General features: G+C 39.0%; 1 protein-coding gene across 4 annotated transcripts in view; it reads left to right on the top strand.

Moving 5' to 3' along the window:
* Positions 1-15,358, top strand: part of piwil2 (piwi-like RNA-mediated gene silencing 2) — a 66,665-nt gene that overhangs the window by 1,125 nt on the left and 50,182 nt on the right. For all 4 annotated transcript variants that reach the window (XM_062051658.1, XM_062051659.1, XM_062051657.1 and 1 more), the window contains exons 2-5: positions 5,264-5,618; positions 5,691-5,796; positions 12,816-12,930; positions 13,258-13,427. In XM_062051658.1, coding sequence (XP_061907642.1) covers positions 5,289-5,618; positions 5,691-5,796; positions 12,816-12,930; positions 13,258-13,427 — 721 coding nt within the window. In that variant the 5' untranslated portion in view covers positions 5,264-5,288. The remainder of the gene's footprint in view (positions 1-5,263; positions 5,619-5,690; positions 5,797-12,815; positions 12,931-13,257; positions 13,428-15,358) is intronic.

The raw sequence follows: 15,358 nt of genomic DNA on the forward strand, positions 1-15,358 counted from the left end.
CAACAATTACATCCAAATATAACCAAAACAAAACAAAACAAAAAAACACAAGTGCAAAACTTCATGAAGTACAAACCGAACAAAAAAACAAAAGAAGTAATATACACCTCACGGGATGATACAAAACCAGGCAAAAAACAAGTAAATTAATAAATATAAAGCAAAATGTAAACACTTATGGCTGTCCATATGATTTTATTGTTCTGTCTTTATATATTTTTTTCAATTGGAATATATTTTTACAATCTTTTATCTCATTATAAAGAGAATTCCATAGTTTAACCCATATCGGCCAATGTTCCCTCTAATTTTTCATGTGTGTGAGAAAACGCCAAAACTTCCTGAGCATTCAGTGGAGCCCATGTGGCCTTATGCCTTTTTAATTTTCCTGAAGGAATCAATAAAATACTATATCTATGTGAGCAACATCAGACATGCACACTGTGGCTACACCAGCAGCACACCTGTCCCAAACCTGACCAAATAACAAGTTCAATCTCCATCCATCCATCCTTTTTCTACCGCTTGTCCCTTTCCAGGCATGTGATTTTTCCGTCTAAAGTCGGAATTCCGTCTTTTTTAATCTCGGGGGGGGGGGGGGGGGGGGGGAAATTATCTTCCGTTTTTCCGGGTTTTTTTCGACCCTAAATCAAGATTCGAGACGTAGTTTACATTACGCCGTAGTTGATTGGTCGATATGTTCCTTGTGACCAATCAGGACATCTGTTATGAATGATGACGTTAATAACGTCATCATACCGCCATTTTCCATATGTAAACGATGTCGGTTCTCGAGAGAAAGGACGCTTTACGAGTAAAAGAAATTGATGAACATGTCAAAAATAAGTTTGGATGGGACTGGATGGAAAGGGAAATCACTGATACTGTTGGGAAGAAGGAAGTTACGACTTTGTTCGGTGATTTTATTCGGAAAATCGATCGTCCCGGAAAGGTTTTGTGCACGTGGTGTCATGATAATATTGACTATGGATCACGAGGTTTCAAGGCTTTGGAAGTACACGCGAAACGCAAAAAACATATGAAACAACTTCAAGCGAGGAAAACAAACTTTTCACTAGCTCGTACTTTTGGATGTCAACCGAAAGTGACATGGAGAGGAAAGATCCACCCACAACCCACTTCAGTTGCAGACAGGGTTGTTAATAATGAAGTAAGCTAAAAAATATTTGCTTGCCAAATACGCATGTTTGTTTTAAATATTAACCAATTATTGCTTGGCGAAATATAAATGGGTTTTTCTAAAAATAAAAAGCCACGTGAAAATATATTATGAAATTACAGAAATTCAAAGAGTCGCATTATTGAATCCAGTAAACAATTTATTTGAAATAAATTTGCATATAATTCTATTTTGTAATATTAAGTTCTTATGTAGTCTCTTGAAACTATTGTCAGTGGTGTAACAATCTTGAAGTAAATATTTTCACACTTGTTTCATGCAATATGTCAGTGTCCTCACATTATTATTATTTCCTCTTTTCAAATATGAGTAAACAATACTAAACACGTTTAATTATTTTCATAAATTGATATCCTATTTTGGCGAAAAAGAATGAAATGCTTACATTTGGTATTTTGTTATATTTATCCAAAAATCCAAAAAAGAAGCTACAAAAGCAGAGACCAAAAGGAAAATGCAGGCTGCTCAGAAATGTGCAAGGAAGGCTCATGTTAGGTCTCTCCGAGAAAGCTAATGTGTGAAGTGAACTGAAGTAATGTGGTAATACTGTAAATAAACTGTAGATAATATCACTGATCAATGTGGATGTGAAATGAACACAAGATGTAAATATTAGTGACTAAATACTGTTGGGACTGAACCATATACAGTGATTCATTATTATAATTGGGTTATGTATGTTCTATTAATGATGTTTTCGTGTCTTTAAACACTAAAATATTTTCTTCAAATGGTGCTGTCTTTGTTAATTTTAGCATGTTAAATCGGTGAAAAACCAGGAGCTTCCCCCCACCAGGGCACCTTCGTCCCCCAGACCCCCGGAAATTTTTTCAGTCTTTTTCATTGTGGTCAAATCACATGCCTGCTTTCGGGGTCGCTGGAGCCTATCTCATCTGCTTTCGGGCGGAAGGCGGGGTACACCCTGGACAAGTCCCCACCTCATCGCAAGGCCAACACAGATAGACAGACAACATTCTCTTATAATTATAATGAAATGACAGCAGTCATTTCCATTTCTAATATAAATGTTTAGGTCCACTTACAATGACAATAACAACAAATATTGTTTTTCATGAACTGTGTACTTGTATTGTTTGTCTGGGTGGAGGTCCTGCTTTGGTAATCATTTGTACCCCTTTCAGACATTGCATTTAGTTCCCATGACTTAAGATTTTACAGCAAACTACCCATCAAATGAATAAAAATGACAATACATTTTACGGTGTTCTTTACAGCATATTACTGTACATTTAAATATGCTACCTTTTTTTGCGTTAATCCGAACAATTTATTTGGGCCACCGTGACCCGTTTGGCAATTTACATTAGACTGATGTGAACACGGAAAAAATCCATAATTTAGCTGCAGCATTGTACAGTGTTTCCCATAAACTGACAAGATACCTATAGGCGGTGGGGGCGTGGCTATGGGCGTGGTCACCATGACATAATCGAGTAATTTGGATAATTGACTACAATGATATGATTTTCTCTAAAAAGGCTCAAAAAATGTATACTTACTAATTAATAACAGTTTTGTTTTAAACGTCCATCCATCCATCCATCCATCCATTTTACAATATAATTACAACACTTTTTGTACATATTTATATACAGATCTGAACAATAAGTTATTCACTGAAATATATTTATTAATCGTGGTTCTTACAAAAAATATATCTTATAAAAATATAAAAGCTAAAATGTCTCTTAAAGCTCTGCCCCTTTAATTAGTGCATACTAAATAATTTAACTTTGGCCTACTACTACAACCATATTATTTACCAGCAACATAAAGTGAAACAGAGGCAGAGGTGTCCTGCCACAGTCAGTAACAAATAAACAGAAAACAGTAGTGGTGGTAGATAGACACAGAGCTTCATCAAACATCTGATCCACTGAACAAAGAGCTCCAAAAATCTTGATCCTACACTTCTCTTTTGTAAAGTAAATCTGAACAGCCGATATGGGCATCTACATCAACTATATGATTTGCCTGAGAAGCTGGACAAAAAAATAAATAAATAAAATAAAAATCTATTTGTGGCGGCCTTAGTTCTTTCATGGCGGGCCGCAACAAATAAATGAATGTGTGGGAAACACTGTATGTACACTTAATTTAGAACTGGTTGGACGGCTTATAATGGTTTTTAAAGGCCTACTGAAATGAATTTTTTTTATTTAAACGGGGATAGCAGATCTATTCTATGTGTCATACTTGATCATTTCGCGATATTGCCATATTTTTGCTGAAAGGATTTAGTATAGAACAACGACGATAAAGATTGCAACTTTTGGTATCTGATAAAAAAAAGGCTTGCACCTACCGGAAGTAGCGTGACGTAGTCAGTTGAACATATACGCAAAGTTCCCTATTGTTTACAATGATGGCCGCATGAAGTGAGAGAGATTCGGACCGAGAAAGCGACAATTTCCCCATTAATTTGAGCGAGGATGAAAGATTTGTGGATGAGTAAAGTGCAAGTGAAGGACTAGTGGGGAGTTGAAGCTATTCAGATAGGGAAGATGCTGTGAGAGCCGGGGGTGACCTGATATTCAGCTGGGAATGACTACAACAGTAAATAAACACAAGACATATATATACTCTATTAGCCACAACACAACCAGGCTTATATTTAATATGCCACAAATTAATCCTGCATAAAAACACCTGCGTGTTTGTTATGCTAGCTCCTAGCTCCTCTGCTAGCTCCTAGCTCCATAGAACACGCCAATACAATTCAAACACCTGATCAACACACACAATCACTCAGCCCAAAAGACCGTTTACCTAACCCAAGGTTCATAAAGCTTATATATTTTTAAAAAGTTACGTACGTGACGCGCACATACGGTCAAGTTATCGAATGTTTAGCAGCCAAGGCTGCATACTCACGGTACCTGATATTCAGCTGGGAATGACTACAACAGTAAATAAACACAAGACATATATATACTCTATTAGCCACAACACAACCAGGCTTATATTTAATATGCCACAAATTAATCCTGCATAATAACACCTGCGTGTTTGTTATGCTAGCTCCTAGCTCCTCTGCTAGCTCCTAGCTCCATAGAACACGCCAATACAATTCAAACACCCGATCAACACACACAATCACTCAGCCCAAAAGACCGTTCACCTAACCCAAGGTTCATAAAGCTTATATATTTTTAAAAAGTTACGTACGTGACGCGCACTTACGGTACGGTACGTGTTATGCTAGCTCCTAGCTCCTCTGCTAGCTCCTAGCTCCATAGAACACGCCAATACAATTCAAACACATGATCAACACACACAATCACTCAGCCCAAAAGACCGTTCACCTAACCCAAGGTTCATAAAGCTTATATATTTTAAAAAAGTTACGTACATACGCAAAAAAAAGCCAAAGCTGCATACTCACAGTAGCACGTCTGCGTCTTTGTCATCCAAATCAAAGTAATCCTGGTAAGAGTCTGTGTTGTCCCAGTTCTCTACAGGCGTCTGTGTATCCAAATCAAAAGTCCTCCTGGTTAGAGTCTCTGTTATCCGAGTTCTTCCATCTTGACTGCATCTTTCGGGAATGTAAACAAAGAAGCGCCGGCTGTGTACTGTTGTGGCTGACTACGTTCGAAAAATACGTCCATTTCGCACCGACAACTTTCTTCTTTGCTTGCTTGGCTTCCTTCTCCATAATGCAATGAACATGATTGAAACAGATTCACGAACACAGATGTCCAGAATACTGTGGAATTATGAAATGAAAACAGAGCTTTTTCATATTGGCTTCAATGTGGAAGGCATACCCGTGTTCGTCGGGCTACGTCACGCGCATACGTCATCCTCAGAGGCGTTTCGAACCGGAAGTTTAGCGGCAAATTTAAAATGTCACTTTATAAGTTAACCCGGCCGTATTGGCATGTGTTATAATGTTAAGATTTCATCATTGATATATAAACTATCAGACTGCGTGGTCGGTAGTAGTGGGTTTCAGTAGGCCTTTAAAGTGATATGACTCTTATTTTCAGGTGTAGAGACTTATAAAAATTATTCTAATTCAATAATTTTTCCCAATTGCAGGTAACATATATCTCGAGTTTACAAAATGGATCCCTACAGGCCACCAATGTCAGGCCTTCCCAGGCGGGGACGCGGCATAGAAACCGGTGTAGGACGAACCAGAGGTTTTATCACTCCTGCTGATAACTCACAAAGTCAAAGACTAGGTATCCCCTCTGCTGGCCGGGCGAGAGGGCTGCAGTCTGATGATGGAGGGCTTGGTCGAGCAAGAGGGTGGCTCTCTTCTGCAACAGAACCAACAGTAGGAGCATCAAGAAGCACAATCCTTCCAAGTAGAGAGCCAATTTGTGCAGAAACACCCACTCATGCAATGATGGAGCAAGCCCTTACACAAGAAGACCTGACCAGAAAAGAGGTAATGGGAGCCTGGATGTATTTGTTTGGTGTAAGTTTACATTTTGAAAAGTAATATTTACATTATTTGCAGGTCGATTTCCCTACACATGGTCAAGGATCTACGCTGGTGTCCATGATAAGAGGAATTGGCTTAGAACCCTCAATGGCCTCATTGGGAAGAGGAACATTACCCATAGGTGTGTGTACAAGACCCGGGGAGAGCAACATCTGTCATATTTTCTTGTGTGTGTGAAAAGTTATTTTTTAAAACGTGCCAACAATTGTAACTTTACCTTCAGATTTAGTCATCTAACCAATGTTAAATCTGCGGAAAAATCATTTTGTCTGCAACATGAAATTCAGCGAGCCCCTCTGCACTGAGGGCTAATGCTACTTGTATATACCGTATTTTTCGGAGTATAAGTCGCCCCGGCCGAAAATGCATAATAAAGAAGGAAAAAAACATATGTACGTCGCACTCGAGTATAAGTCGCATTTTTGGGGGACATTTATTTGATAAAATCCAACCCCAAGAATAGACATTTGAAAGGCAATTTAAAATGTCTAAAGAATAGTGAACAACAGGCTGAATAAGTGTACGTTATATGAGGCATAAATAACCAACTGGTATGTTAACGTAACATTATGGTAAGAGTCATTCAAATAACTATAATATATAGAACATGCTATACGTTTACCAAACAATCTGTCACTCCTGATCGCTAAATCCCATGAAATCTTTTTCCTCGTTGTCCCTCCTGGTATGCGCTGGTCCTTTTCTTTCTGCTGCATATTTCACTAGGGATGATGTTTGATAAGGAATTATCGAGTTCGAGCCTATTATCGAATCCTATTATCGAACCGATTCCTTATCGATTCTCTTATCGAGTCCAGATAGGTTGTTGTATATGGAAAAAAACACACAATATTTGGTTTAACGAAAAGCTCACTTTTATTATATAATAAAAAAAATAAAATCTAATAAATAAATAAATATTGACTGTTACCCACCTAAAAAAATAAAATAAAATAAATAAATATTGACTGTTGTTACCCAAAGTATATTAAGTGGGATTTTTCAGAGAAACAAATATATACAGTAACACAAAAACAACCTGTCTCTGTGATCACTATAGGTGTATAAATAATAATATAGTTTTAAATTAAATCAGTCCCTTGGGCACAAAACTGAAAATAATACAGCTCTCCAAAAAGTGCACTTCTGCTGCTATTGGAACATAACTGTTTGTTATGATGCTTTGACATTTTTGCACTTTATTTCTCTATTGAAAGAAAATTCTATGAAGAGAAAAGTTCTTTGCAAATGTGGTTACAATGCTAAAAAAATGAAAAGTTAAAGCTAAAAAAAGAAATACACTTTATTGAGTTAACATTATTTCTTTATAGGGGGGAAAATGTTATGAGCTAGAGAATATAACAACTACACTACCCAGCATGCAACGGGAGTTACGAGCATGCGCGGTAGCCCCGAAAAGTGTTAAGTAAACGTCAAGAACTCAGCCAACACGCCTCGTCTGCATTATTTATAATTAGACAGACAACACATGTACAGTGTGATTTTGTTTTGTTTACAAGGAAAGAAAAACAAAAGTTAAAAAAAGGGAGATATGTTGTATATATATGTATGTGCTGCGGTTGTTTTAAGAACGTTGCGACAGCTGCCGTAAAGGAGGTGCGTTGCTAGCCTGGTTGCTATGTTTCCGGTTGGTCGTAAAAGTGCTGGTCATGTGTTTTACCCTGCTAAAATCTCTCAGTAAAGTTATTCCATGGATTATAGCTTTTGTTTTGAACTTTATTACACCTTGGAGCGCTTTTTCCCGTCCATTGTTTTCCTGCTTTCGCTATCTGCGCCTAATGACTGAGCTACATGACGTCATTTCTTGTGATGTCCCACGGAGCATTTCTGGTCGGGACGGGATTCGAATAAAGAATCAACTCTTTTCCTTTACTATAGTGGTCTCGATAACGGGTACCGGTTCTCAAAAAGGGATTCGAGTCCGAGGACTCGGTTCTTTTCTAATCAAACAACCGGGAAAACCGGTTTCGAGTATCATCCCTATATTTCACTACGTCCAGCTTGTAACCTGCAGTATATGATGTTCTTTTCGGTGCCATTTTTGTTCAGCCCTTCTCAGTTTTTATAAGTTACCGCCAATGTTGAAATGATCCATTTTAATAGCTACGGACGTAGTAGCAGTTAGCATCCCGTGACCCACAATGCACTTCTGCCATGACCCGCCCCCGCCAAATTATTATTGGTTGACGTGTGTGTGACGATTGCTGACATTTGCTTTGTCTCTTACGTGAATGAGATAAATAATATTATTTGATGTTTTACGGTAATGTGTTAATAATATCACACATAAGTCGCTCCGGAGTATAAATCGCACCCCCGGCCAAACTATGAAAAAAACTGCGACTTATAATCCGAAAAATACAGTACTTCCACACAGCCTGAGCCCTTATCAGGAATAAAATCAAGTAGCTATGGCAATTACTCCATGGTGTTCTATATTGATGCACTTGTTTCAAGTATTTTAGTGTGCAACGTTTTTGTTAGGTGAATAAACCAAGAAAGGACAGTGGGAATTTCATGGAAAAACTATTTATAATATTTTTTACTAATGGAATGAGATAATGCAACGTTCAGTCAAACCAGATGGGTTTCTCCTGGCTAGGTACAACTGTCTATGGCTCCTTTCTCTTATACTTGCCTAATTGTCACTCCAAATCGCAACCTAACTCTGCACATACATTTTTTTCATTTAGTAGCATCGGTGCAATTAGTGGAAAAGCTAAGCGTACAGCCTTTTAAAGGCCTACTGAAATGAATTTTTTTTATTTAAACGGGGATAGCAGATCTATTCTATGTGTCATACTTGATCATTTCGCGATATTGCCATATTTTTGCTGAAAGGATTTAGTATAGAACAACGACGATAAAGATTGCAACTTTTGGTATCTGATAAAAAAAAGGCTTGCACCTACCGGAAGTAGCGTGACGTAGTCAGTTGAACATATACGCAAAGTTCCCTATTGTTTACAATGATGGCCGCATGAAGTGAGAGAGATTCGGACCGAGAAAGCGACAATTTCCCCATTAATTTGAGCGAGGATGAAAGATTTGTGGATGAGTAAAGTGCAAGTGAAGGACTAGTGGGGAGTTGAAGCTATTCAGATAGGGAAGATGCTGTGAGAGCCGAGGGTGACCTGATATTCAGCTGGGAATGACTACAACAGTAAATAAACACAAGACATATATATACTCTATTAGCCACAACACAACCAGGCTTATATTTAATATGCCACAAATTAATCCTGCATAAAAACACCTGCGTGTTTGTTATGCTAGCTCCTAGCTCCTCTGCTAGCTCCTAGCTCCATAGAACACGCCAATACAATTCAAACACCTGATCAACACACACAATCACTCAGCCCAAAAGACAGTTTACCTAACCCAAGGTTCATAAAGCTTATATATTTTTAAAAAGTTACGTACGTGACGCGCACATACGGTCAAGTTATCGAATGTTTAGCAGCCAAGGCTGCATACTCACGGTACCTGATATTCAGCTGGGAATGACTACAACAGTAAATAAACACAAGACATATATATACTCTATTAGCCACAACACAACCAGGCTTATATTTAATATGCCACAAATTAATCCTGCATAATAACACCTGCGTGTTTGTTATGCTAGCTCCTAGCTCCTCTGCTAGCTCCTAGCTCCATAGAACACGCCAATACAATTCAAACACCTGATCAACACACACAATCACTCAGCCCAAAAGACCGTTCACCTAACCCAAGGTTCATAAAGCTTATATATTTTTAAAAAGTTACGTACGTGACGCGCACGTCCGGTACGGTACGTGTTATGCTAGCTCCTAGCTCCTCTGCTAGCTCCTAGCTCCATAGAACACGCCAATACAATTCAAACACATGATCAACACACACAATCACTCAGCCCAAAAGACCGTTCACCTAACCCAAGGTTCATAAAGCTTATATATTTTAAAAAAGTTACGTACATACGCAAAAAAAAGCCAAAGCTGCATACTCACAGTAGCACGTCTGCGTCTTTGTCATCCAAATCAAAGTAATCCTGGTAAGAGTCTGTGTTGTCCCAGTTCTCTACAGGCGTCTGTGTATCCAAATCAAAAGTCCTCCTGGTTAGAGTCTCTGTTATCCGAGTTCTTCCATCTTGACTGCATCTTTCGGGAATGTAAACAAAGAAGCGCCGGCTGTGTACTGTTGTGGCTGACTACGTTCGAAAAATACGTCCATTTCGCACCGACAACTTTCTTCTTTGCTTGCTTGGCTTCCTTCTCCATAATGCAATGAACATGATTGAAACAGATTCACGAACACAGATGTCCAGAATACTGTGGAATTATGAAATGAAAACAGAGCGTTTTCGTATCGGCTTCAATGTGGAAGGCATACCCGTGTTCGCCGGGCTACGTCACGCGCATACGTCATCCGCAGAGGCGTTTCGAACCGGAAGTTTAGCGGCAAATTTAAAATGTCACTTTATAAGTTAACCCGGCCGTATTGGCATGTGTTATAATGTTAAGATTTCATCATTGATATATAAACTATCAGACTGCGTGGTCGGTAGTAGTGGGTTTCAGTAGGCCTTTAATGTCCTTCACATTCTCTTTCTGCTGACCGATGGTTGGGAAAAATAAGATCGCAGCTAAAGAAAACGACAGCAGCCGTACTCAAGAGGTAGTTTTGGGAACATCTTTCAGTGTTTCCCATAAACTGCCAAAATACCTGTGGCGGTGGGGGCGTGGCTATGGGCGTGGCCACCATGACATCATTGAGTAATTTGCATAATTTACTACAATGATTTGATTTTCTCTAAAAAGGCTCAAAAAATTTATACTTACTCATTAATAATAACAGTTTTGTTTTAAACGTCCATCCATCCATCCATTTTACAATATAATTACAACACTTTATGTACATATTTATATACAGATTTGAACAATAAGTTATTCACTGAAATATATTTATTAATTGTGGTTCTTACAAAAAATATAAAAGCTAAAATGTCTCAAAGCTCTGCCCCTTTAATTAGTGCATACTAAATAATTTAACTTTAGCCTACTACTACAACCATATTATTAACCAGCAACATAAAGTGAAACAGAGGCAGAGGTGTCCTGCCACAGTCAGTAACAAATAAACAGAAAACAGTAGTGGTGGTAGATAGACACAGAGCTTCATCAAACATCTGATCCACTGAACAAAGAGCTCCAAAAATCTTGAACTTTAGACTGCCATCAGTTTTACTCCCTACACTTAACCATGTGTTTCCTACTGCCTGCAGACTTTGCACCCTTTGTTATATACACATGTTGTGTTTCTAATAGAAATACATTTAATAAAGTCAAATACAAATAAGGCAACAAGAGAAGTATCCTACACTTCTCTTTTGTAAAGTAAATCTGAACAGCCGATATGGGCATGGACATCAACTATATGATTTGCCTGAGAAGCTGGAGAGGACAAAAATATATATATATATATATATATATATATTTTTTTTTTACATTTATTTATTTATTTAATTTGTGGCGGACGTAATTCTTTTGTGGCGGGCCGCCACAAATAAATGAATGTGTGGGAAACACTGTCTTTATCTCCCTAACAGAGCGGTGTCAAGTGCGCTAGAAAAACCAACTGGTCTTCACAATAAAATTGCTGTTAATTAAAAAATAAGACTCCCAAATAAATAGCTTTCATATTCACTGTTATTTTGCACTTAAAGAAACAATACCTCAATGAAATTTTCAGTGACGTAATGTTGCAAAACTAATCAGGTAAAGACTTGTTCCCAATACTGTCCAACCTGTGGACTTGTCACTCATTTGTCTCCACAAAAATGCTTTGTAATGCTTTGTCATCGACAGGTATTAAAACATCACCTTACCTATACCAGGGGTCGGCAACCTTTACCACTCAAAGAGCCATTTTGACAAGCTTCACAAATTAAAGATAACAATGGGAGCCACAAAAATTTTTTGTAAATTTAAAATGAAAAAACACTGCATCCAAAGCTTAATTTGCTTTGTGCTATGTTAATCAGGGGTCTCAGACACACACCCCAGGCCCGCACCTTAACATAAAAATGTAATGTTATTGCGGGCCGCGAGTTTTGAATGAATGGCGCTTGACAGCGTCATTCTTGCCAACCCTCTCAATCTTTCCGGGAGACCCCTGGATTAAAGGGCGTGATGGCATTACTTTTAGCGCCCTCTACAGTCTGCTCCAAAAGTGTACCTGCTCGGCCACATGTAGAATGCAGATCCTACTTGCACACGTAAGTGACAGCAAGGCATACTTGTTCAACAGCCACACAGCTTACACTGACGGTGACCGTATAAAACAACTTGAACACTGTTACGTTACAAATATGCGCCACACTGTGAACCCACACCAAAAAAGAATGACAAACACATTTCTGGAGAACATTCACACTGTAACACAACAAATACCCAGAATCCCATGCAGCCCTAACTCTTCCGCTCAACTGACGCACGGAGGGGGGGCGGAGGGGTTGATGTGTGGGGGGGTTTGGTGGTAGCGGAAGAGTTAGGGCTGCATGGGATTCTGGGTATTTGTTGTGTTGTGTTTATGTTGTGTTACAGTGCAGATGTTCTCCAGAAATGTGTTTGTCATTCTTTTTTGGTGTGGGTTCACAGTGTGGCGCATATTTGTAACGTAATAGTGTTAAAGTTGTTTATACGGCTACCGTCAGTGTAAGCTGTGTGGCTGTTGAACAAGTATGCGTTGCTGTCTCCTCCGTGCATGAGTAAAAGCTACATACATCATGTGGCTGGGCTGGCACGTTATTTGTACAGGCTCTAGAGGTCAATTAGTGTAGTACCATTAGGGCACGCCTTTGATTTAGAAACCAGGGTAAAACTTGTAGAAATTTTAGCCCTGGGAGATTTCTAGTAGAGGCACTGAGATCCGTAAGTCTCCTGGGAAAATCGGGGGCGTTGGCAAGTATGCTGGGAAAATCGGGAGGGTCGGCTTGTACGCAGCTGAGCCGCATCAGAGTGGTCAAAGAACCGCATGCGGCTCCGGAGCCGCGGGTTGCCGACCCCTGACCTATACAGTGTCTAGCCTTGTTGCTGTTTTATGGTAACTGTGTAAAATTTATGTTAATTGTTGCAGGAAGAGGAGCAGCTGGTGAAAAGGAAGAGTTAAAGAAGCCAAGTGCTGCAGGTGTGGCTTCCAGTGGGCCACAGATCAGTGGCCTCATACAAGGAGTCATGGGCAGAGGGCGCAGGTAGGACCATTTCACTGTCCTTTCTCCTACATACAAATTAACGACAGACATCCATATTCACATTCGTCTTTTATGTTTGAGTGTGATTCTAAAATAATGACCCAGCCCAGAAAAATATTTAAACATAACCATAACATCACGTGAGTAAGTGTGGCTAATAAAATCAAGTGATGTTTTTGTTCTTTCTGATTCTTTCTTTTGTGCGTATGGAAAAAACAAAATGAACACATGAAAGGACTATTTGTCAACTGTCATTCTTACGGATTTATTCAAAACTAATGTACTAATACAAATTTTCCCCCACGCCTGGCATGGCATCTTTTACAGCTTTCTTGGCCAAGATTTCCCCAAAATGATGGCGGGGCTTGGAAGAGCAGCCATGCCCACTCCCGGAATGGCACGAGGATCTCCTTTATTTCCTCCACCGTTACCTCTCGATATCGGTTCTCGTACCTCTGAACCTGCCGTATATGCTCACTCTCAGATTGCTGACACAGGTAATCTGTCTAAAAGCGTGTGCACATATCAGTCACATATTGTCTTGTCTTTATTTGTGCTAATTGAGGGAGATTATGAGAAGAATAACATGTTATATCATAGATCAGACTAACACCGGATTTCCATTGGATGCAGAATGGTGGCGGACTCTTTCCGTTTCCATTTTAGTCAGTGTGTCAGTTTCTACTGCTAACGGCCCTTCTGTGCACGGCAGCGCCATGCCTGTAAAATACCGTATCGCTGAGCTAGATATATGCAAAGCTTCTACCGTATTTTTCGGACTATAAGTCGCAGTTTTTTCCATAGTTTGGCCGGGGGTGCGACTTATACTCAGGAGCGACTTATGTGTGAAATGATTAACACATTAGCGTAAAATATCAAATAATATTATTGATCTCATTCACGTAAGAGACTAGACGTATAAGATTTCATGGGATTTAGCGATTAGGAGTGACAGATTGTTTGGTAAACGTATAGCATGTTCTATATGTTATAGTTATTTGAATGACTCTTACCATAATATGTTACGTTAACATACCAGTTGGTTATTTATGCCTCATATAACGTACACTTATTCAGCCTGTTGTTCACTATTCTTTATTTATTTTAAATTGCCTTTCAAATGTCTATTCTTGGTGTTGGATTTTATCAAATAAATTTCCCCAAAAAATGCGACTTATACTCCAGTGCGACTTATGTTTTTTTCCTTCTTTATTATGCATTTTCGGCCGGTGTGGCTTCTACTCCGAAAAATACGGTACTTTGGCTCGTCGCCCCAACATGGCGGATAAATCTGGCTAAAATCTGCTTGTGTTGGACAGTAAGTCATGCACAAACACCAAATAAATTTTCCCTTTTACTTTCAAAATAAAATACTCTGTGTTGAAGGCAGATCATATTTACAATTTGAAACGTCCTAATGGATGAGGACGGACCTGAAGTCAACTTCTTAAAGGTCTTCAGATGTAATTTGACCTCGTTGACACAAACGGATGACATGCTGATTCAGCATGTTCAAAACCAATTACCGTATTTTTCGGATTATAAATCGCTCCGGAGTATAAATCGCACTGGCCGAAAATGCATAATAAAGAAGGAAAAAAACATATACCGTAATTTCCGGACTATAAGCCGCACCAGCTAAATTTAGGGGAAAATACAGATTGCTCCATATATAAGCCGCACCCGACTATAAGCCGCAGGGTTTTGATGTGTAATTAGCGTAGTATATAGGGGTTCCTGCTACCACGGAGGGGATTGTCGGGACAGAGATGACTGTTTGGGAACGCAAAGCGTCCCATTTATTAACAATAAATCTTTCAATCAAACTTTCACATCTTTGACATGGCGAACAGCATTCGTGCAGAGTACAAATAATACAACGCTGCAAAGTAATACAAAGTGCTCGCCTGTACGTTATCAAAATAACCAGCCTACCGGTATATGAAAAGTCAGTCTTTAATCATTGTGTCATCGTCTTCCTCCTGCGTACTAAAACCACCCAAATCCTCTTCGTCGGTGTCGGAGAAGAACAGGCCGTAAATAAGCCGCACCCTTGTATAAGCCGCAGGGACCAGAACGAGGGGAAAAAGTAGCGGCTTATAGTCCGGAAATTACGGTATATAGGTCGCACTAGAGTATAAATTGCATTTTTTGGAGTAATTTATTTGATAAAATCCAACAGCAAGAATAGACATTTGAAAGGCAATTTAAAATAAATAAAGAATAGTGAACAACAGGCTGAATAAGTGTACGTTATATGAGGCATAAATAACCAACTGAGAACGTGCCTGGTATGTTAACGTAACATATTATGGTAAGAGTCATTCAAATAACTATAACATATAGAACATGCTATACGTTTACCAAACAATCTGTCACTCCTAATCGCTAAATCCCATGAAATCTTCTTCCTCGGTGTCACTTCAAA

The sequence above is a fragment of the Entelurus aequoreus genome, linkage group LG06 (assembly GCF_033978785.1).
Source record: "Entelurus aequoreus isolate RoL-2023_Sb linkage group LG06, RoL_Eaeq_v1.1, whole genome shotgun sequence".
In the NCBI taxonomy this organism is placed as follows: Eukaryota; Metazoa; Chordata; class Actinopteri; order Syngnathiformes; family Syngnathidae; genus Entelurus; species Entelurus aequoreus.